Here is a 25136-nt window from a genome sequence, read left to right on the forward strand (position 1 = left end):
GCTGTGGCTGCGTTGGTTGATTGGTTGGTTGGCTGGTTGGCAGGCAGAAAAGTAGATGGCAGATTGCGGATAGTGGGGATCCTACTTCCTGTGTCTCACCTAGCCACCAGTGAGACTGGGGTGCAGGAAGACCCCTTGTTGGGGTACTGGTGGATGTTTGCTCCCTTTATCTCCAATCTAGCTGCCAAAGAGAATATAGTGGTATGACTCCCGTATCTATGGCTCCGTTGGTGTTCCTTTTTAGCCTCACCATATCCTGTGTTCTTGTGCAGGGAGTGGGACCAGAGTCCTTGCATGACAGCTTCATTTACATTGTTTCTTAGGAAGTTACCGTTCCCAACAAGGTGCTTTCCGTACTCTACTGGGGCTGACACTTGCATTGTACCTTTGGAACAAATATCAGATAGTCTAGTTAAAGACTATGCAGCTAAATTCAGGAAAATGAGTTAAATAAACTGGACTTTATTTTCTTAGCATTTGTCCCCTCAGTGCAGTTACTATTTCTATCTACTTTGGTTTCAATTCAACAACTAACTTGAGTCCATAGGTAAATCTCTATTTGAATAGAATGATTGGTTATATTAAAAGAACTAGCACAAAGCTTGTAGTCATTCTGCACCATGAGTTAACGGGGAAGGCTAAAGGGATGGCTGTAAAAGGTTTTATATTTGGATTTAAGTCTCAAAAGTAGCTTTTGATAATCATTACCACAATGATTTCTTTCTTCACTGATTGGCCAAGGATCATTTAGTTATATCACTATTTAGAATTATCCTAACACTGTTTCTCCTAAATGAAAAATCCACACACTCTGGCATCAGAAAACCTGAGAGCTTGTTCGATTCAGATTTCTGCCTTCCACTTCCACCCAGCTCTACTGAATCACAACTTGGGTGGGATTTTTTTTTGTGTGTGTTTTTTAAAGCTCTCCAGGAGATTCTAATGCATACTAAAGTTAGGGAACCTTGATGTTGATAAAGCCCATTGGTTGCCGTATTTTTCCCATTTCACTGGAGTCAGCATTGAGTAAGTCCTACTTCAGTGTACCCATTAGTTTTCAGTCTTGCAAGGCAAATTGGGACTTAGTACTTAAGTTTCCTTGGAATTCTTATATGAAGGGAAAGGTCTATTTCCTTCATCATTTCAAAGTCCAAGAAATTTCTAATGAGCAAAATGAAAATTACAATTGGATGATAAAAATGGAACTTGATGCTAGAGTTTTTCAAAGACCAGGTTAGCATTTTATTTTTCTGTTCCTGACAACTCAAATTCACAGGGGGTGACGAGATGATACAATAAAAATAACATACAAACACAATTCAAGAACATTTAACCATCTATTGTAGTTCTTTGTAAAATACATAAAGGTAAACAGAAACATCTTTATATAAATTATTCTTAACAATCTGTACACATTGTAAAACCATTGTTAAAATTCACACTAAGTTGCTAGTGCAAGCAGTGGTGTACAAAAGTGCAAACAAGGTTAGTGATGAAAAACTTATCACCAACTTACCACTTCAACACTCTGCATTCAGTCAAATACTGAAGGCCTCACCGTGGAAAACACTTTGTTCACTTATAAAACACGTGACTACATTCACCCTGCGTGCTCTCGCCTCCATATGGGTATGGCAACTGCTTGAGTTCAGGTTGGGAGCAGCACCAGGGAACACAGAAACCCGTGTAAAGTTGGCCATTCTGATGTGAATCCTTACACTTGATAATGCAAACAATTCCAAAGACAACTTGTATGTCAAAAGCTGGAGAACTGTCACATCCCCCCCTTTCACTTCCAAATTTTTAAAACTAAAATTAAACCTAATCCCCCCTCCCCTATTTGAAATGCATGCTTAAGAATTCATCCATTCCAGTACAGCTTTTCCAAAAAGAGTTCTGTGAAATCACTTAAAAGCCTTTCTCATTTCTGCCCTAAAATCTGTCTGGGGCGGGGACACTCTGAAACAAAGTTGACTTTAAGTAAGTTTGCTTACTTGACTTGGATTACTTTGGATTCTATTTAAAAGTGTGGTCAAAGCCCCAAACAATCAATCAGTGGTATCAAATCTATTAGCAACTTTATGTTCTAAATTATAGGGACAAAATGAGTTGGTTCAGAACTGTATCTTCAGTAGACTAGATTCCCTTCACACTCGGGGACCTTTGTGCTCAGGTGTTGGGTGGGGTGCGTGAGGGGGAGGCTGGTAGGGTTCCGGAGTGGAAACTTGGTTTTAACAACATCCCAATCGCTTTACACAAAGGCCCAGTCCCACATTCCAAGAGCTTGTTCTTGTTGCTTTCTTCTGTTTTATCATTACAAAGCACTAATCTGTTATTTCAAAAAAAGGACAATGATGGAAATGACCAGAAACATCAATGTGTAGCTTTGAGAATTTAGTCCTTAAATGAAGATATGTTTTCTGAACTGTTATATTTATTGCATAAATATTAAAGGTTTATAGAAAACCTTTAATTCCCTATTAATTTTATATTAAGGAATTTGTATTTGCTAATCTCTATTTGTTCATGCTTTCTTGAAGATTTTTTAAAGCTTCACCTACTTTTACATATGTTTAAAGTGATCCAAATATACTTTAAATAAAATGAACACAAGATGTTTTGAGAGATTTCCCTTTATATTAATTAGGTACTTCTCAGTGTACTATGGTCACAATTTATTTGGCAATAAATTCTTGCAAACTTCAATTATGTAAGTGACTAACAAGACTGAAATGCCAGGTTGGATCACATATCAAACACAGTTTAGAAAATGTGAACCTTTCTTCTGAAATCTCAGATCATGTGGACTAGAAGTGTAGTGTTTTTAATTATGGAACTTGTGAAAATGCTGGATTTTGAATGCGGCTGATCAAATCATTTTTCAGAAGTCAAGAAACTATTATCACAGCTATCACACGATTTTAATGATTTACAAGTAGTTTACTGGAAAGCACTACAGAGAAGAGTGAGCTAGCTGAAAACTAAGGAAAAGACACAAAGTTCTGCTTATATGCTGTAAACCATAGTAAATTTGTACATGTACACAGGCACGCAAAACTAACATTTAGATCTATGCAGGCAATCATTATCTGAATCCATACATCTTTGGCACTCAAAGATACTGGGTTAACTAAGCAATGGTGAAGAATATTTTGTCACTTACAGTGATGCCCCGTTATCTGCGGTTTTAGTTACCTGTGGTCAACCAGTCTGCAAATAATAGAAAATTCCAGAAATAAACAACTCCTAAGTTTTAAAGTATGTGCCATGCTGAGTAGCATGATAAAATCTCCTGCCGTCCCGCTCCATTCCACCCGGGACGGGAACCATCCCCTTGTCCAGTGTATCCACATTGTACACTACCTGCCTGTTAAGTCAACTAGTAGCTGGCTCAACTGTGTAATTGCAGTTCAAGTCACCTTTATTTTTCTTAATGATGGCCCCAAAGCGCAAGAGTAATGATGTCGACATTCAGATATGCCAAAGAAAAGCAGCGAAGTGCTTCCTTAAAATGGAAAGCTATGTATGTATAGGACAAAACATAGCATATGTAGGGTTCAGTACTATGGGCAATTCCAGGCATCCACTGGGGTTTTGGAACTTATCTCCTATAAGGAGGGACTACCATACTTTAGGAAATGTTCATACCCCAATTTTTAAAAATGCTGTACTCTCCATTCTAAAAATTCACTGAGATAAAGATAAACTGGAATCAATTTAACTAGTTACCCAAAAGTATAATTAACAGCAGTCTTTGAAATAGGTGTGGGGTTAAGAATCTCTTTAAAAATATAAAAGTGGGCTAAGACTTTGTAATTTTAGAGTTTTGGATTTAAGATTTTAAAACATCTTTTGGACAGTGCCTGATTTATATGGAATCCAATGTTAACCTAAATACAACAGTATTAACAATGACATTCTCACACCTTACAGTGGGAGGTACAAAACTCATCTATAGCCCCAATACGACCATTTACCCGCAAAACACTCCACGGGGGCACACTCGCACAGGCACATAGGGAACATGTTTTCCCTATGTCTTCTCCTGTTTCTTGCCGGTCTCTTGAGGGTGAGCAGGGACTCTGTGTGCTCTCAGAGCTAGACGGTAAACCCAATGGCTGAGGAACTCTGCAGGCCCACCTCTCTCGAGCTGGGAGGAGAGCCGGATGCTGCTAAGTGCAGTTTCCTTTCTAGAGGTTCGGACCGTATGAACCTTATGTCATAGGGAAAATGTCCACAGTTTAGATATGGTCCATAAAGTGACTTTGTTTCTTTGATCCCAGTGTGAGAACTAGAATAAGAATTCTGGAGTGAAATATTTTGTACCAAAAAGCATTTTTCCCCCTCTAGAGAAACCAGTATGCTTTGTCCTTTATACCAATTTATGAGACATATAATTGACATCTCAAGTATCACAAGACATACTAGGAAATGCTTGAAGAAAGGCCTGTCCCTATAGTCCTGAAGACAGATACTATCAACGAGGCAGTTGCTTTTAATAAGGCTTAGTTCTGTTTATCAGGACAACAGAAGTGAGTACTTTAAACATGGCTGGCAAAATAAACAAGAGGCTGAAATGTCATTTCCTACTTTTCCCACGGTGTCACTGATGTTCCTAAGCAGGGAAGAAACTTTTTTATATTCGTGTAGAAGGAAGCTGAAAGTGAAATAGAATAGCCAAATTACTAAAAACAAATGTCATGTTAAGAAAATGACGTTGTTGGTTTAGCTAACTGGAAATTCCGTCCAGCCACATTCCTCAATTCTTCTTTGTTTCATGTTACATTACCGGTGACAGAAAGGACTGTAGTAACTCTGATTTGGACAATAACTAAAGAAAACACTAATTTTACACTAATATTAAAATTATTCTTGATAGAATTGGAGCAATCTATTCTCAATGGAATTAGTTAAATATACTATAACATCTTGGCTTATAACCAAGACAGAAATCTTAAGCTTGAGAGTCTTTAAAAATACATATTTGGCACTTATCTTTCATCTTATTTTACAAATTACGGGAATCTTAAACTCATGGGGGGAGGGAACTGAATTTCTTGGGAAATTAAAATGCTTTAAAAAGCTAACCAAAATTTTTTTAAGTCTATCAATGAGGCTTGCAGACACTGTCATATGGCAAGTATTATATCTAAAAATAAAAGCCTTTGTAGAGGAAAGTAAGAGCTAGCTGAGAGGAGCTAAGAAATAAGAAAACGAAACACAAGCATTCATTTTCTATCTACCATAATATATAACAAAGAATGCAAGAGCTATAGGACAGGAGCAAAATCGCCACACATCTCACTAACTGCAGCAGAACAGGCTTTTTCCTCAGATACGCAGGCCTCCGCAATGAAACTGTGCACAAGATCCTACTTGTCACTCGTCCTGGGAAGTACCATTAAGTATAAAGAGACTGGGAGTACCTCTAAATGTGGGATGACTGGTGCCTGTCACTACGTTTGGTGAAGAGGCACAGAATACCAAACCAGGCACCAATGAAATGGGTGCGCTTCAGAATTAGACAAGTGGAATTGAGCTATAGAGCCCATCAAACCAAAAATCAACCTCGTGTTGACCCAGAAGATGTGCTTGTCTTCCAAAGGTCAATCCCACAGTGACTAGGAGACAGACCCTATCGGCACTGGTAGTGTTACTGGTAAAAATACACATGATTCAGAGAGAAACGTGGGATAAGGTATGACCAAGCACAACTTGTCTCCTGGTAAATGCAAAAGCCTCTCAGGACTTATTATTCTAAATATTCTGAAGCAAACTCCTTTCCCAACAACCACCTCAAATGTATAGTATTAAACACTCAAATTTTCAGAGCGTACTGAGCATACTAGCTAGGTAAGACACATTAAAATGAAACATTTGCCCAACAAAGATGCCAAACATCAGGGTTTGTTTTATTGCATGACGTTTGCATAAGAAAAATTATTGAAAACTGTAAGGCATCATGCAATCATCAATAAGCTAATTATTAACTGTACACTTAAGATAGGTGGACATATAATCTACAATTTAAAAACTAGTTCCAAAAAAGTACATAAAAATTTTAACATGATGAGCTTTTAATTATGGTTTATATTTGTACTTTCATATTGTTAAAAAGTGCTTCAAATGTGCTGCTGGAAAGTTGCCCTTTATAAATGGCGCTGGGGGTAATGTCACAGATTATAAACTGTAAAAACTAATTATCTTTATGGAATTAGAAAGCTAACATTGTGATAGTTAAACTTACTTGAATCACTTTTCAATTCTCACTCAGATTAAGTTGATATAATATTAATAATCTAAAAAAACCTGTTTTCTAGTCGACAAAAGTCTATTGAATTCAAGTTATGCATGTTTAGCAATCAAATCTCTGAGTAGGCCTGAGTGGCGAGACCTGGGCCCGACGCAGGCTGGTGTTAATCGATGTACTGTGCCATCCAGCGGAAGCCTTCTCCATAACCTTGCCTTTTGAGCACACTGCACATGAAAACTTCTAAGGGCCGGGCGTTCAGTTCTTTCAGAGATACACTGCCCTAGAAGAGAAGGCAGATATTACATTCAGCGACCTCTTGATGAAATAAGAGCTCCATCCCCAGTAGAACTGTAGCTTTTATATGTCCGAGAACAAAAGGTGACTGAGATAAAGCCATGGCTGTTTGGCGTTGCAGTCCCCTAAACACACAGGAAGCCTACTTCTCTCTACTTTAGGACAGAACGGGAAAGAGGCTGGCTTGTGAGGCACACAAGAATGAAAATAATCTCTAACTTAGACAATAATTACCCAAACTGGCTTCACAAATGTTAAGAACGAGCATTCTGAGTAGGTTTAAGACTAAACAAGGCATTTCCTAAAATTAATATGGAATTGAGTTATTAAAAAGAAGACGCAGAAACAGACCAAAGTCTACCTTGTCTAACATAAAAATCTCCTTCCGTAGGCTGCAGTATCTCTATACTGAAAGGGTATATGTAAACCAAGAAATTTTGTTTGTAAGACAATGGGATTTTTCAATACTAAGGTCCCTCTCCCAAACAAACCCCAGTAGAAATGAATGAAAAAATAATGCATCTTAAAGCTTACTATTAAGTATATGTTCAGAAAACCCCCAAACACTCCTATGCCCAAGCTGACATTTTATTTTTCTCTCTGGTTAAGTCAGGGCCTAACCATTGAACTGGGGGTTAAATACACACTGGTTTGTTTAAACACTCAAGTGTATTATTTGGGGGCTAATTCTGAGAATTGATGATAAATAAGGCTGAAAATTTTCATTTAGTTTCCCATAAGCGTGAGATTTGACATTTTTGTCATCACCATGAAAAGTTCTCATTCAGTGATAGAAAGAACACCTGTAAGGATATTACAAAAGACACAAATGTATAAACACCAGTTCTTTTAAATTTGAGTTTAGGTGATATACAATATTATATTAATTATATGTGTTTCAGATGTGCAATATAGTGATTTGACAATGTGACCACCCCACTAATTCTACTAAACACCCGTTAATATGCAAACTTATCACAATATTATTGACTATATTCCCCTTCACCTTTTCCACCCATCCCCCACCCCCCACCCCTGTGGCAACCATCCCTTTGGTATGTTTTATAAGTCTGTTTTTGTTTTGTTTGTTTGTTTTTTTAGGTTGCATACGGTATTTGTCTTTTTCTGTCTGACTTATTTCACTTAACATAATGCCCTCTAAGTTTATCCATGTTGTCACAAATGGCAAGATTTCATTCTTTTTTATTACTCTGTGTGAGTGTGTGTGTATGTGTGTGTGTGTACTGTTTCCTCAAAAATAAGACCTAGCCAAACAATCAACTCTAATGCATTTTTTGGAGCAAAAATTAATGTAAGACCCGGTCTTATTTTACTGTAATATAAGACCGGGTTTAATATAATAATAATATAATGTAACATAATATAATATAATATAATACTGGCTCTTATATTAATTTTTGCTCCAAAAGATGCATTAGAGCGGATTGTCCAGCTAGGTCTTATTTTAGGGGAAACACAGTATGTGTGGGTGTGTGTCTCACATCTTTATCCAATTATCTATCAATGGACATCATATCTTGGCTATTGTAAGTAATGCTGCAGTGAACACAGGGCTGCATATACAATGGAGCCAAAAAATGCATACACATTTTCAAAATGGAAAAAAACGTGTTAAAATTGTAATACAATGAATGACACTAGCATTCGTTTAATTAATGCCATCTTTTAAGCGAACGTCATATTACACATTGCTACATAATTCAACTTCAGAAAGTAATACATAGATAACATTTCTAAAAATGTGTATACATTTGTTTGGCACCTTGGTATTTTTTCAAATCAGCATTTTCGTTTTCTTCCAATAAATACCTAGAAGTGGAATTGCTGGGTCGTAAAGCAGATCTGTTTTAAGTTTTTGAGGAATCTCCATACTGCACCAATCTGCAGTCCCACACACAGTGCACAGGGTTCCCTTTTCTCTGCATCCTTGCCAACACATGTTACTTGTTGACTTTTTGATAATAGCCATTCGGACTGGTGTGATTTTGATTTGCATTTCCCTGATGATTAGTAATATTGAGTAAATGATAGTTTTTAACAACAAAGAAAGATAATGAGCTTGATAATAATAATTTTAAGATATTTCATTGCACACATGAAACTAATATAATGTCATATGTAAACTATAACTCAATTTTCAAAAGCCAGACTGTCCCAATTGGACTAATATGCACGAGTACTGTTAGGGATAGTGTTGGAATAAACTATTTCGGAAGTAAAAATAAATAAAAGACATTTATACTACTGAACGAAATATTCACACTTGACAGTTCTTTTCCCTTTACCTTTCCTGTCGTCTGACCGTATAAACCAAACATCTCTCGTAACCTCTCCTCACTGATGGCTTCGGGTCTGTCGATCTTATTCCCAAGAATCAGTATAGGAACATTAGCAATGGTTTCATCGGTCATTAGTGACTGAAAAGAAAAAAAAAATACATGGTGTTGATACGAAACCATCTGAAGGGCTTATTTTGACAAGATACCAAATGTGTATCAAGGACTCATTCTCTAACATAACGTGTTAGTTTTGCCACCTTTCTCCTACATTTTAAAGTGAGCTCAATGAACCCACCAGCTCAATTCTTCTCTCCCTAAGCCTTCTGTAGATGTTCACTGTGCTCAATTGGTGAAGTACAGTGACTAGAGCCAACACCTTGAAAACGGGCAGACCTGGTTTCATTTCTAGTTCTGGGGCTTCTAAGATGTGAGATCTTGGACAAATAAGCCTCTCCGAAGTTCAAAGGGAATTTGGAATAGCAGCACCTACCTCATGGAGTTGATCAGAGAATTAAATGAGGTAACATGCACAGTGTGTGGCATAAAGGAGGATCAGGAATTTCCTGACCCTGTTCCATGACCATAGAACCTACCCGGACTTTTTCACATGAACAAGTATTTGTTTGCCTGCTCTGGGCAGAGGCATGGTCAGGTAAGGTGAGCCTTGTCACATCATGGACCTGCTCTCTCTGTGGCCCCAGACTCGGCACTGGCCTTGCCTACTGCTCCTGAGCCCCTTTATGAAGCATCTGATCTGGGGGAGGGATGAGGGGTTAACTACACATAGTCCTGCTCACTCCTGGGAGTGGTGACAAAGACAACATGTTATACCATTTCCAGGCTCTAGCCAACTCCTTAAGAAACTGGCATCCTAGGATGACCAGGGACTCAAGATCAAGTCACTCCAGGAATATAGCAGACATAAAATAGCCTACAAGGGTACACTTTTCACAGAGTGACTCAAGTCTTGAGGAAGCGAGCCTGTGTTAGCACTTCCTCAATAGCTACTCCCTCTGCATCCTAAGTAATCACTGAGCCCCACAATTTGCCAGGAGTTACATCAGAAAAGCTGCACTGATACCTAGGATCTGCAACCTATTTCCTCAGCTTACCAGAGTGATACAACTATGTTTAGTTTTAATTATTTAACTTACAACAAGTTCTTCTTTTGATTCCAACAGCCTTTCATGGTCTGCACAATCCACCAGAAATACAATGCCATTGATAGCAGGAAGGTAGTTTTTCCACACCCTTCGAGCTAACAAAAACAATTAGGAGTTACATTTTATTTGCTGGTCAAAACTAGCGGATGGTTGATGAAAGTGTTAAGATATCAAGTGTAGTTATCTCTTAGCTGCAGCAACTTCACTACAGACTTAATCTTTTATCAAATGTTGCCAAAATCTTTCCAGAAGAAGAAATTTCAGGCTTTCCTTGATTGTGGGCAAGTCAAATACTTTACTGTGTGCCCCAATTTTCCCATGTTAGAAGTAGAATTAATATCTGCTATCAATGGACAATGATGCACATTAAGTTCATTGGAGAACCACTAATATTTTTATATGCAGTATTCATTTTCTGACATTTCTAGTTTATCAGGTTTGGGGGTTTTTTTGGCCAGTGATAAATTTGGAGTCAGTGGCAGAAGGAAATTAGTATCAAGTACAGACTTGTTAAATTAAAAAAATAAAAGCAAACTGTTCTACTTATAACAGAAATTAACTAAAGTCTTTGAAACCATTAGGGTAATTTTTCCCATGACATTTTTTTTTAGAGAAAACAGTTTTTGGGATACCCCAGAGGAAAATATCTTTTTTCTCTGACTTCAGTTGTATGACCTATCTTAAAAACAATAAAGAAATGAAGTCTCATATAAGCTCCAATAGGTTCTAATTCTCTCGAATCGTTATATTCCAGAAATTACATATATTTCAAACAATTATTACACATATTTAAAATGTTCTTTCACTAGCCACAACCACTTAAAATCTTTTCAACTGTATATCACAAGATTTTTAGAATGCCTACCAATTTTGTACTACTTATTTATGAATTACTATGTGCTGGGTACTGCCAAGTCCTGTTGGGGATATAAAAAATGAAGAGGGTTTTAGTTCCAGAAAGTTCAGGAGAGGAGATAAGACAATCTTTCGAAACTTGCAGATGTGTACACGAATGTACTAAATGCTGGAAGTATAGCTGAGAGCACTCCCAACTGGGAGCAACTCTTAGGGAAGGTAGCAGCACTTACACTGGGCCCCGAAGGTGGGTCATTCGTGCGCAGGTGGGGATGGCATGAGCAAAAGCACAGACGTGGGAGAACACCAAGAGGGTCTGGTTTGGTTAAAGTGAAGAGAATGGGAGGGGAATAGTGGGAAATAAAAACTTGAAAAGTAAATTGGAATCAGATCATAGAAATCCCCAAAGCCATGTCAACGGGTTTGGCCTTTAGTTCGTAGGAATGAGTTAGACACTGAAGGTTTGTCATACGGAGCAGTAACATATTCATAACATGATTATGACAATAAGCAAGAGGTGGATTGAAGCAGAGAGAGAACGGAGGCTCAATTTTGCTCATATGCTTTACCACAGAAAGTAATTCAGACTTAAATTGACCAGGAGTATCATGAAAATCACCCTTTGCTTTAAAGCATTTATCTGGGGGTAATAATTTCTAAATTTTAAGTCTACTCTGGCCTTCCTTGAGTAGATGAGATTTCATTCATGAATGAAATGGTCATGTTTTTATTAAGTTAAAAATAAAACAAAGCTACTATAAGCGTAATAGAATCTTACCTTGAACATGTCCACCCAGATCAAAAGTTGTAAAGGTCATGCCAGCAATGGTTAGTTCTTCTGAGGCTAAATAAAAATAAAAAATATTTGTACAACATAAAAATCAGAAATCCATTCATGGCATATTGCTACTTAATGTTTGAGTTAATATAATTGTAACGGTCAAATCAAGCATTTAGGAAGTGATAAAAGAATTCTTTGATACAATTAGATATACTCCAATTCATACTGACACTAGGACACAAGTAATGGTAATATTCAAATCTAGTATTCACTACCCACCACAAGCCAACGCTTATTTATTTGAAGGTAGATTTTGTCCCTTTACCTTCACAATATTTCTCTTGCTGAAAATGTTAATATATTCAGACAATTTGTTGTGAATTCAAGTGCTTCTTCCAACTGACTAATTTTTCCTGCAAGTCATCTTAAATGATACAGGTGAAATAAACAATTTTTTCTCATGTCTGTCATATTTCACAGGTGACAGTCTTTAATGACAAACACAATTACAATAAAAAATTTGGGGTATTTTTTTCTTCAAGTGTTTTTTCTGCTCCCTACCATTCCCTTCTGGGAATTCAATTACAGGTTTGCTAGATGGCTTGATATTGTCCTACAAGTCACTAAGGTGCTCCTCATTTATTTTTCCCCAGTGACTTTTCTCTTTGCTTTATTTTATAGTTTCTATTGTACTGACTTAAGTTCACTGGTCTTTCCTTCTGCAGTAATGGCACTATCTAATTTGCTGTTGATCCTATCCAGTGAAATTTTCATTTCAGATATTACATTTTTCATTTCTAGAAGTTCCATTTGGTTTGGTCTTATATCTTCCATTTCTCTCCTCATGATGTTCATGTTTTCCTTAAATCCCTGAGCAAATCATAACAGCCATTTTAATTTCCTTATCTGCTAATTCCATTATCTTTGCCACTTCTGGATCTGTTTCTTCTGACTGATTTTTCTCCTTATGAATGATACTTTCCTGCTTCTTTGCATGTCTAGTAATTTTTGATTAGATGCTAGATTTTGTTGTATTCTTTTGAAGAAAGTTGGACTTTGTTCTAGCACGCAGTTAAGTGCTTGTAGATGAGCTTTTAAGTTTAGTTAGGGCAGATCTAAAGTAGCCTTTACTTTCAGGTTACTCTAACCCTGTTACTAAGGTATCATCCTTCTGGAGTCTCTATGGAATGCCCTGTGTATTCAACCGGGTCTCTCCAGCCTGGCTGATGGGAACATGAACGATTTCTGGTCCCGTGATAGCTTTTGGAACTATTTAGCTAACAGCACTGCTACATTGTTCTTTCTCTAGAAATTGTTCTTTTGCCACGGTGGAGTTTTACCCCATGCATGCACAGATTGGTATTTAGCTATGAAAATTTCTGGAGTTCTTTCTCTGCAGAACTCCTTTCTCTTTGGTACTCTTGCCAAGCAAATTCTAGTCACCTCAGCCTCCCCAAATTTTGGTCTCTGTCTCCTCAACTCGGCAAGACTACTGGGTTATACTTGGGTTTCCTCTCCCTGCACCATGGTCTGAAAATTATCTCCTGTGATAAAGCTTGAATAAAAAAAAGTTTGTTTTCCTTCTCTCAGGAATCAGAGTCATGTGATAGCTTTTGCCCAATATTTGAAAACAGTTGTAGTATATATTTTTGTCCAGTTTTCTAGTTGTTTACAGTGGGAAGGCAATTCCATACTCTAATACTCCTTCATGGCCAAAAGCAGAAGTCCCCTACAATTACAATGAAAGGGTCAATATTCAGGATAATTGCAAAGGTCCCAGAGTAGTTTATCTTGTTAAAAATTCTGTATATATAGTGCCAAATGAATAAATAATTAATACAATTTGTGTTCAAAGTGTGTTCCTTTCCATAAGGAAAAATTAATGCTTGGATGTGGTTGGCAAACTACCACTATGGTTACACTCAAAAGAAGTCCCAGTTTGAGTGATGAAAATCCAGAGCACTGTTAACATCCCGGGAAGTTTCCTCTTGCCCCTTCCCAGACAATCTCCAGAAGCAACCACTGATCTGAATTCCATCACCACAGGTTGGTTTTGCCTGTTCTAGAATTTTATATAAAAGGTATCATACAGTACGTAACTTTTTGTGACCCACTTCTTCCATGAGTATAATATGCATCAGTATGTATCAGTAGTTTATTCCTCTTATTGAGTAGAATTTCATTGTTTACCCATTCTTTTTTTAAATCAACATCTGAGCTGTTTCCAGTTTGGGACTATAACCAAAAATGCTGGTATAAACATTACTGTACAAGGATTTTGATGAACATATGTTTTCATTTCTCTTAAATATCTGGCGGTGGAATTGCCAGGTTATAGGGTAGATATACATTTACTTTTCTCACATATGCTTTTGATTAATTGAAAAATACAAGTTTAAATGAATATGAGTTGCAGGAAGGTTGAGATAGCATCTATTTTGTGCCACTGCTTTCTCCTGGTACTTAAAACAATGTCTGACATAAAGTAGGTGCTCGATAAATATTTATTGAATAAATAAAAGAGAGCAACATCAAAAAATTAAAAAATGACTTACACCTAATATAAGACCACTCTGTAGTCTCTTCCAATTCTGCTGTTTTTGCAGACAATTTAATATACTCAATTTCACCATGATCATTTTTTCTTTAACAGTATTGTTCTTGTATCAGAATCTTATTTGCCAAGCCCCACTTTCTTCTCCTAATATAAAAAAAGATTTATCAATTTTATGAAATCTTCCTTTCCCAATTTCACTAACAGTTTTATAGATAAAATAGTACTTTGTTTTGTTCTTTCTCCTTCCTTGTTCTTTGAATATTTACTGAACTAAAAAACTATCATATTATCTACTTTTTGGGTCTAGTTCTCGATTTTATACTCATCATGAAAGCCACACTCATTATTTCATAATTAATCTGTGGATAAAGTTGTCTTTAAACTCTGTCTACTTGATTCATAGTTTTTTTCGACAGTAAAAGTAAAGTCACAGTTGTTTGTAAGTTAGGCTTCTTTCTAATAATTTTGTCACTTTACCTTCACTTTCTCAAAAGGTACCTATTACATAACTTTATATACAGGATGGCATACATTAAGTGATTGACAGAGTCATTATTAATGCCTTTCAGGTAGTCTTTCTTAAAGAAAGCACAGTCAATTATTTTTAAGTTCTTTCAAAACTTTCCATAAGTATAGCAATACATGCCCTGTGTTTTGGAATACTTTCATGGTCTTTCTATGAGATACTGTTGAAGTTGTTAAGATGAGAAAAAAAACTGTTTAATAACTTGAGAGTCACCAGTAAAATATGAGTATAATCTATCCACAGAATAAGGATTAAAATAGTACAGTTTTAAAATTTGAAAAACTTTAGGTTATGTAAACAAGGTAATAATGACTATTTATAGCCTAAGCAATATCTGATTAGATAGACCTTAATCATGTCATAATCCCTGAGACAATAACTTTTTAATTCCTCTAGCTGGAGAAGGGTGTACTAACTGATAAGAAGATATGAGTATCATTTCAAGATCTAAATATACTCCCTAAGAGTTGGGTCTCAAAATATACTATTTTGAGAACAGGTCAAATCACCTGATCATAATTTATACACCAAAAAAACACACCCCAAAACAATAAAACTTTTGGTTAGCACCTATGAATTGGTATCACTTGATAAAGTAATAACACTGTACGGAGGAAAATACTTACTGGGATGTAACGTTGGGACATGTTGTCCCAGTCTGTCATCTTTTAGCATGTGTAGCAATGTTGTTTTTCCCGCATTATCCAATCCAAGAAATACCAATTTACCAGATTTCTTATATAATCCTGCAGAGTAAGAGCTATGATTAGTCAAAGTGGTATCTGACACAGATTTCTCCAAATAAAATGACTTTCAATAAAAGTATAATACGCAGTTTAGATAGATAATTTTCCTAATTACTCTTGACTTTTGATAAAGAAACACCTATTAATCATTTGAACTTTAAGATTTTATAAACTGGCCTGAATAAGCCTGGATTTCTGACCTATTTTTAAGGGTTTTTTTTTAATTTAATTTTACTTTTTAAATTTTTCTTTTCAATTGTGGTAAAATACATGTAACATAAAATTTGCCATTGTAACCACTTGTAAGTGTCCAGTTCAGTGGCATTAAGTGCACTGACACTGTTGTGTACTATTTTTAGTTTTGAAGAGCTATTTTAAATCTATTATAATTTGGGAAATCAAATCATTGTAAAACTAGACTTTGCCTCTGTCAAGAATGTGTGTGTTACCTAAACTTCTCTGCAATGCCAAAATGCCGATTCCCTTGATAATTTAGGGGTAAATACATGTGTCCTCTACTAGAGAAACACTCATAAAATAGTTGACATCATGTATTTATGAAGCCAAATCAAAATTACAGTGAATTTTTGCAGTGAAGTTTAGTTTATTGTCAAATTTTCCTGAGAATAAGGTTAAACTATTCACAGGACTGCATAAAAGTAAGCAACAACAAAGAAACAAACGTGTAAGTCTACATGTATCAACCAAGCACTGATAGATAAAGTGATAACTAGAAGACAGACAGCGTTGACTAAACTATCGTAGACTGGCATTTACTGCAAAATTCCATATGGAGCTTTATTATTTTCTTGAAGACTTTTTTAAAGAGCAGTTATAGGTTTAGGTTTTCTCTCAACAAAATTGAGAGGAAGGCACACAGATTTCCTATGTATCCCCACACAGGTAACCTCCTTCATTATCAACGTCACTCACCAAAATGGTACATTTTTAACCAAGGATGAACCTATATCGGCACATCATAATCACCCAAAGTTTACCTTAGGGTTCATCCTTGGTGTTGTACATTCTGTGTCTGTGTTTGGACAAAGGCATAATGACATATCCATCATTATAATATCAAACAGTATTTTTATTGCCCTAAAAATCTTCTGTGCTCTGCCTATTTATCCCACTCCACCTCCACTGATCTTTTTCTTGTCTCCATATTTTTGCCTTTCTTAGAATGTCATATAGTTGAAATCACACAGGATGTAGCCTTTTCAGATTGACTTCTTTCCCTTAGTAATATGCACTAAAGGTTCTTCCATGTCTTTTCATGGTTTAATAGCTCATTTATTTTCAGTGCTGAATAATATTCCACTGTCTGGATGTATCACAGTTTATCCATTCACCTATTAAAGCACATCTTGGTTGCTTCCAAGTTTGGGATATTATAAATGAAACTGCTATAAACATCTGTGCGTAGGTTTTGTGTGGACATAAGTTTTCAACTTTTGGGTAAATACCAAGGAGCACGATTGCTGGACTGTATGCTAGGAGTATGTTTAGTTTTATAAGAAACCACCAAACTCTTCCAAAGTGTCTGTGCCATTTCGCACTCCCACCAGCAAGGAATGAAAGTTCCTGTTGCTCCACATCCTCACCAGCATTCAGTGTTGTTAGTGTCTGGATTTCGAACATTCTAATAGGTATGTGGTGGTATTGAAGTTTATTCTTCGTGTGTTTAATTTTCTAACAACCATAAAATTATATGAGGACAGGGATATAGTAGCAGCTCAAAAAATATTTACTCAGTCAACAAATGAACTTTTAAAGACATTAGGCAATTATAGGCTTAGGTCACCCATTTTCTAGTAAGTTCGTGCCAAAATAACACCTAGTTCTTTATACACATTTAAACAGTAAATTGTTTGAAGTCCTAATCTTTTGATCACCTACTGGACCAATAATTCTGATCCTACGGGGAAGACTGTTCCATATTTACTTGAGCTTGGACACTACATTTGCCCTTTATGAATTCTGAATAGGAATTTCTTTAAACATTTCTATTTCTTAAAAGGTTTCTACACAGATTGTTTCTAACCAATGCAATCAATCTTACCCTCCTAACTTTTAAATAGTAAGTGTATTGGATAAGATTCCAAAAAGGAAACTCTACAACATTTAGACTTCAATCTTTAAAGTGGGTTGTACTAAATTCTTATTTTGTAGTAGGCACTGTTAAACACCAGTACATATTATTTCATTTAACAATATACCTCAAAATACCTCTTTGAAGGAGGCATTATTATCCTCCTTTTTACAGAGGGGAAACAAAGGCTCAGAGTTAACTTGCTCAAATGCTGAAATCAGATCTGAGATTTGAACCCAAGTCTGATCCCAAAGCTTTGGTTCATTTCCATTTTTGTACACTGCCTCCCAATGTTAGCCATATCAACCTGTTTGTTCCTGATTGTGATGCAATCTGTTTAGTCACTTCAACATAATTCAGCATAGACTCATTGTTCTGTAAACTGAGAAATAGATTCCAACCTATTACAACTCCAAATCCCAGCATAATAGTTTAAAAACGCCTATTTCTGACCCAGATGCTCATTAAGTATGTTACAAAATACTTCATTCTGATAAAGTGACTTAAGAATTCTCTTGGAGGTAGTATAGAGATATCTAATATTTGACCAGTATAAAATGAGAAATTTTATTTTAAAAAAGAAAAAAAAACACCTTGGTTTTTAACAATTTGCAAATACTGAGGTTCAACTAAGAAATAATAATAGTGACAAAATTTGATCTTATATTTTTATCCTTTTAATATATAGTAGTTAAACAAAATTTACACATTTTCTAAACAAAATTTATTGCTTTGGTTAAGACTATGTGGAGAAAGAAATATTTATAAAGGAGATACCATTGCTTAAGTATGGCTGTGGCCAGTTTGAAACTATGTTGACTGCTCTGTAATTACATGAAAGCTTCTCTTTCTGCCAATTCACAAGATGATTACATGGAGACTAAACTTAGGGCAAAATTTGAAAATGGGAGACCAGAAATATTTTTATTAATGATTACAATAACAAAGTTGTATATATCTCAAAATAAAAGTTAATGAAAAGCTTGTTTCACTAAAAAAAGGTGACAAGTCAAGGGTGTCAATAAACGAATGGGAAGCTAAGATTTTTCCTATCTTTAAAAGCTATAAAGAGAGGAAGCTCACTAGGCAGAATTGCTGGGTAAACAGGTCTCATTTAGCAGATTAAAAAACGCCATTTATGATATGCCAGCCACTTTATAGAACATGCATTTTTATAACAAAAATAATAAACTGGATTCCTGTGAAGATTAAATGAGACAAAGCATGTAAAGCACTTAGGTAAACTGGCTAAAAAACGGTAGCTATTCCTGTTAATAATTTTCCTAGCAACAACCTTAAGAAATAGAAATTGTTATTGTTATATTACAGATAAGGAATATTATCTGTATTATCACATTCTAATGTGGAGAATGTACCCAAAAGTACATAATTTATAAGGGATACAATGAGTAATTAAACATATTTGTATGATTTTAAAGTTCACATTCTTAACTACTGGGTTATATATAAAGAGGCTCTACACAAACAAGTACTTTTATGTCATTCGGCTTGAATGGATAACAATACAGAACAAAGGGCCAACATTACCTAAAAACTGTAGCACACTGCTGAAACCACTGTAAATCCAGTCAAATATGAAGGACATATCCAAATCTTATACGGTCTGAAAAAAAAGTGTTTTGAATTTAGTAGTCAACATTAAACACCAATATACATTAAATGCCAACAACATTAAACACCAACTCTGAGTAAATAATCCTACTACAACCACCTACTATGAAGAATTAAACACCTAATCCAGGCTGGTTTAACCTGATCTATATTGATGCATAAAAAACAAAAGGCCATTAAAATACCACGTAAAGACCATTCTTTGCCCATCAAAGTAACCAACATGAAAAAAAGAATTATAACAGCCAGGACTAGAAAAGATGTGGTAAAAGAGGCATGTTAGTGGCAGTATATAAATTGGTGCAAATTTTTTTCCAAACCAGTTTGGCAATAATATATCTGTTGATACCATCTGACCCAAGAATTCTACGTTTAGAAATTGTCCTAAATATGGAAAAGCTTTATATATAAAGATGTGCATTTAAGGGTTATATAGGAAATATTTTGGAAATAATCCATATTCAACAGTAAATTAAATCAAGTATAGCACATATGGCCTATGGAATATTTACCAAAACAATGGAGGCAGGGAGGACTATTTACCAAAACAAAGTGGGGGAAGGAAGAGCAGGAAGAAGAGAAGAAAGTTCATGAATAATGAAATAAGTTTCCAAGTCTGATTATACCTATAAAGAGTGAAAACCCTTTTTCTATTTCTTTTGGTCTTTTGTAGCAGTTGGTACCAGGTGGTAAATTTCTGTGTTTGTTATCTTTCTGCATTGTTCATGCAGAACAATTTTAATCAATTACTGAATGTTAAAAATTCTAAAGACGAAAGAAAATGCAGAGTATAATTCAATTCAGCATTTCATGACACGTGCTTGATAAACTAATAGTGTTAATACGGAAAACGAAAAGAGCCTCTTAAGAAAGATCATGTACTATATACAGAAATATGTTTTCATATTAACAAAGTTCATTTTCTAGAGCTGAACAACAACAAAACCCAGTCCCCAAACTTGGGCCAAATCCAATGAGTTTGAAGCGTTGTGCTATCTTTGACATTCTTTAGACAAAGTATAACATACAACATTGCTTTCTTGAACTACCCCTCATTCCAGTGGGCTGTCAAGCTTGACACAGACGGGCCCTCAAACTCAGAATTCCTAGAGGATAAGGTGTTAACAGACCATATCGTCTGAGAGAAGGAGACAGAAAAAAGAGACAGCCTACCTCCAGTTTGTACAAGGCATAGCAGTGTTTACTAGATGCCCTGGATTCTGGCAATAGCCTCATCCCTTTACTATCCCCTTGAACTAGTACGAACAGAATTTTGTTCTTGCAAACTGTTGATTTCGTGATTAAGAAAGAGTGACTGGCAAATTGTGAACAGTTCCATGTGTCAGTATCACAAGAAGGAGAACTACAACAGCAACGTGTGTGTCTGTGTATTATATACACAAGAATCTAATATCTCAGAAGTTATTTTATTCAATCGAAAATTACATCTCCTTCTACTATTATCATTCTAGATCATGTAGAAATTGAAACTTGTAGTTAGAGAAAACATATAGAAGTGGCTTATCTTTTTTTAGGTATGATACATGTTTGTCAAAGAGAATCATAATTTTCAGTGTAGAAAGTCCAATAAAATAGTGGTGTGTTGAGATATTTAATTCAATATAGGTTTACAGAGCTCATATTATGTCCAAGGTCCTGAACTAGACATCATGAGGAATACAAATATTGATGATAAACATGGCTCCGTCTCTCAAAAAGGTTATAGTCTCTCAAAAAGGTCAGTTAGCGACACAAATGTGATTTAACTGCAAAATGTTAAAACTGCATAGGATATTATTTAGGGTGGTAAAAACTTACCTTATAGAGTTTCAAGACTTACACAAGCATGAAGAAAACAAAATGCCCATATTGTAAATCATAAGCTACTAGGGGATTAATGATCATAAGAGCATAAAAACTGAACAAAAATAAACAGAAATAAAAATAAAAATACAACAGGAAGAGGGATGGTATGCTCACAAGTCCTGCTTGTCTCTACATCCAAAGTCCTATTCCCATAGTTCTAAGGCGACGAGGTGCAGCTAAGGAAAGGTTTCTTGGGAGATGTTTAACTCAACTCTCAAAGATTAAGTAAGAGTTTGCTAAAAGGTGGTAAAGGTTATACCGTGTACAGAGGTGTGAAACTGAATGGGTACAGCAAAATGTCAGGTATTGTTAGATGATATGATTGGGATTAGGGAACTGCAAACTGAGAGTAAAATTCAATGGGTAAAATTAGTGAGGTCGGAGCCAGAGTGATAAACAAATCTGAAACTAAATTTAGGCACTTCGTCTTCATGCTTGCTACCTACATATGTGAACATAAAAAACAATACTGAATGTCTTTCAATTTCATAAAACAAAGCAAAACAAACAAGCAGCTACCATATATTGAACGCCTGTAAGCAGTATGGTCGAGAGGTTAGAGCAGGAGCTACGGAGCCAGGACTTGACCACTTACTGTCTACCTTAGGAAAGTGACTTCACTTTCCTCACCTATAAAATGGGGGTAATAGTAGCTACCTGAGATGGCTGTTGTGAAGATTAAATAATTAACACACACAAAGCACTCAGTATCTGGCATGGAGTAAGCATTCAATATTAGCTGCTGTTATTATTTCTTCTACTGTATGGCCCACAGTACTACTGTGTTTCCCCGAAAAGAAGACCTAGCCGGACCATCAGCTCTAATGCGTCTTTTGGAGCAAAAATTAATATAAGTCCTGGTCTTATATTATATAAGACATGGTCTTATTTTACTATAATACAAGACATAAGACCCGGTCTTATTTTACTATAGTTTTATATTAATTTTTGCATCAAAAGACGCAGCTATAGCTGATTGTCCGGCTAGGTCTTATTTTCGGGGAAACACGGTAGAGACTTTACATGTCACCACTAACCACCCCAATAACCTTTCAAAATAAACGTTATTGTTCCCATTTTACTAAAGAAGAAACTGAAACTATAATAATTAAAACTCAACTATTACTGATTGGCACATCTAAGTTTCAAACTAGTGTCTTTCTGATTTTCATGTCCATGCCGTTTCCCTTACATTGCAGTGGCTCTCAAAAGCTTTGTAATAAATAGTTTTAACGGTTTAATTTATTTAACTGATTATGTACCATCTTTAAATCACTCCAGCTCACAACTCTAACATGTAATTCCTTTCTCTCCCTCACATCCCACATCCAGTTATTCCCCAATTCTATGAATTTCTGCGGTGAAGTCTCAAACTATTTGATTCCTACAGGAGCCACCTAATGAAGAACCTTTTGTCACATTTCTAAACTACCATCTTAACCTCAAAATTTGTTTCTACCCATCTCTGCATGCCCTCCACACAGTTTCATCAAAATGTCATCTTGGGTGTCACTTGTATAGTCAGAGTGACTATAACTCCCAGTTTGCTGGGGACATTCTCAGCAGTTATCTCAGTGTAATTAATACTGCTTCCTTTTACTCTCAAACGGGTCCTGATTTAGGTTTCAAATTATGTGGCTACCCTATACATGTGGATAAAGAGCTACTGGACATGTGTGAGCTGAGAAATGATTCAATCAAACTCCCAGTCCAGTATTCCAGAGCTTCTACTAGCTACCTTCTACCGTGTTTCCCCGAAAATAAGACCTAGCCGGACAATCAGCTCTAATGCATCTTTTGGAGCAAAAATTTTTTTTTTTTTAAATTCCTTTTTTTTAATTGGGGAAGGGGAACAGGATTTTATTGGGGATCAGAGTGTACTTCCAGGATTTTTCCAAGTCAAGTTGTCCTTTCAATTTTAGTTGTGGAGGGCGCAGCTCTGCTCCAGGTCTGGTTGTTAGTTGCAGGGGGCGCAGCTCACCATACCTTGCAGGAGTCAAACACTCAACCTTGTGGTTGAGAGCCTGCGCTCTAACCAACTGAGCCATCTGGCCACCCGCAAAATTTAATATAAGACCTGGTATTATATTATAGACCCCGTCTTATATTAAAATAAGACCGGGTCTTATATTAATTTTTGCTCCAAAAGACACACCAGAGCTGACTGTCCGCCTAGGTCTTATTTTCGGGGAAACGCGGTAGCTGCCTTTCCAAGTGTAATCCATTACTACGCCCCTACTTGTAGCTTCTTCTGGGTCAAGTAAACCACTTGCCATTCACCGCTGATGACCTGTTTTTTTTACCCCCTTCAAACCTCTACCCATTCTTCCCAACATCAGAATGTTCTCCCACCATCTCTGCCTAAAGTCCTCCTGCCTCAAGCACCAGTCAAATGTGATGGAAGAAATGAGTTCTCACTGGAGATGGTTTTTAAGGGACAGATAGGGGTGGAAGAACCAACAGAACCTCGGAAGGGTAGAACTAGAAGAGACAGTGACAATAGTGGAAAGAAGTTAGCCCCATCAAATACAACTGTAGAGATGTCATAGCTGGCTTTGGTGACAAGGAGACAATGAGCATGAGAGCATGAGCCTGTTAAAACAGCCTGCAGTGGCATGGTAGCGCAGGAGAGCCTCTGGCCAGTATTTACAACACAGCAGAGCCTATCCCCATGATTAACTGTGTGACCTTGAACAAGTTACAAGTTTCTTCTGCAAAGTCTCCCAGGGTGTTGTAAGGATCAAATGAGATAAAATAAGCAAAGTATTTAATACCTGGTTGCTGCTGTTATTGAGAAGTGAATGGGACAGCAGGTTAATAGGTGGAGGCAATGAGGAGATATCCTCTTTCAAAAAGTTTGAAGTGAAATGAAGGAAATGAGATTTTCTTCTTAAGGGTGAGGCTTGAGTATGTTGATAAACTGAAGGGAAGGAGCAGTTAAAGATGAAGAGAAAGTAAAGGAAGGAATTAACCAAAAGGGGCAAAGTTTCAAAAGGAGCCTGGGCTGAGAGTACATCTCTTCCTGCAAGATTAGAAGGGAGGGCCAGGAAATGTATAGTAAAGGTGGCAGGAATATGACTCCAAAAGTGAAGAAAGGGTGTACAGAAAGTCTGAGGAGCAGAGTGAGGATTAGAGTAGCTACTGTGGGGGAAAAGATCAAGTTAAAGATTGTTTAAAAGAGCCAAGTTCTCGGCTGGGGTTGAAAACATTCACAGTAGGGCCAATCTGCACTGATTTCTAATTTCCCTAGTCTCCTCCTCACCCTCACTTCCCAGCAATGCTCAGCTTTAGAGGGTAGAATGGGGTAAGCCTTGAAGGAAAAAGGATTTTTTGCATAAGGATGGTAATTTGCTGCTATAAAATTTGTCCTAAGAGAAATAATTTAATAACATATATGGGGAAACTCTGCTTTAGTAGATAATGAGATTATGTATATTTCTATAAAGTTGTGGTTTCTAAGAACCTTAAAACAAGCTAGGAGTTGTTAGTCGTTTTAAAGTAGAGGTAAAAATGCTCAACTAAGAATAAAAGTTACTTAGCTACAAACAGATACCTGAGCCCTGAGAACAGGTTACACAACATCATGAATACCCTATTAAGACATATGAGGAGCAAAGGTCAAAAACAAGGAAACATATACACGTCAGCAGATTTATTTATTGCACGAACACCAAACAGGAAAAGTCTCTATGCAGATTAGAAAAGTGATCTACTCAAGTAACGTGAAAATCAGTGCAAATAACTCTCAGATTACAAATAACTTCTTAAAACCTTATTCCATTAAACTTCTACGGATGATTTTCATTTATATGAAATGTCCAGAATAGGCAAATTCTTAAAATAAGTAGATTAGAGGTTGTCAGACCAGCGGGGAAGGGGAAATGGGAAGTGACTGTTAATGGGTACTACATTTCTTTTTGGGCTGATGAAAATGTTCTGGAATTAGATAGTGGTTATGATTGCACAGCTCTTGTGAATATACTAAAAACACTGAATTGTATTTACAAGGGTAAATTTTATGGTACGTGAACTATCTCTCAATAAAGCTATTATAAAACAAAGTCAAATTAA

At 36.3% G+C, this 25136-nt stretch overlaps 1 protein-coding gene across 8 annotated transcripts in view; it reads right to left on the reverse strand.

Annotated features, from left to right (window-relative positions):
- Positions 1-1223: 1223 nt before the first annotated feature.
- Positions 1224-25136, reverse strand: part of SAR1B (secretion associated Ras related GTPase 1B) — a 32354-nt gene continuing 8441 nt past the window's right edge. For 6 of the 8 annotated variants that reach the window (XM_081035158.1, XM_081035157.1, XM_081035159.1 and 3 more), the window contains 6 exons: positions 19116-19191; positions 15356-15475; positions 11644-11709; positions 10002-10105; positions 8854-8985; positions 5894-6533 (listed from right to left, as the gene is read on the reverse strand). In XM_081035158.1, coding sequence (XP_080891284.1) covers positions 6417-6533; positions 8854-8985; positions 10002-10105; positions 11644-11709; positions 15356-15475; positions 19116-19173 — 597 coding nt within the window. In that variant the 5' untranslated portion in view covers positions 19174-19191 and the 3' untranslated portion in view covers positions 5894-6416. Of the gene's footprint in view, positions 4658-5893; positions 6534-8853; positions 8986-10001; positions 10106-11643; positions 11710-15355; positions 15476-19115; positions 19192-25136 lie in introns of those variants that run through there. The other 2 variants (XM_081035164.1, XM_081035163.1) reach the window with 2 other exon arrangements.

Source organism: Rhinolophus hipposideros, assembly GCF_964194185.1.
Source record: "Rhinolophus hipposideros genome assembly, chromosome: 23".
Taxonomy (NCBI): domain Eukaryota; kingdom Metazoa; phylum Chordata; class Mammalia; order Chiroptera; family Rhinolophidae; genus Rhinolophus; species Rhinolophus hipposideros.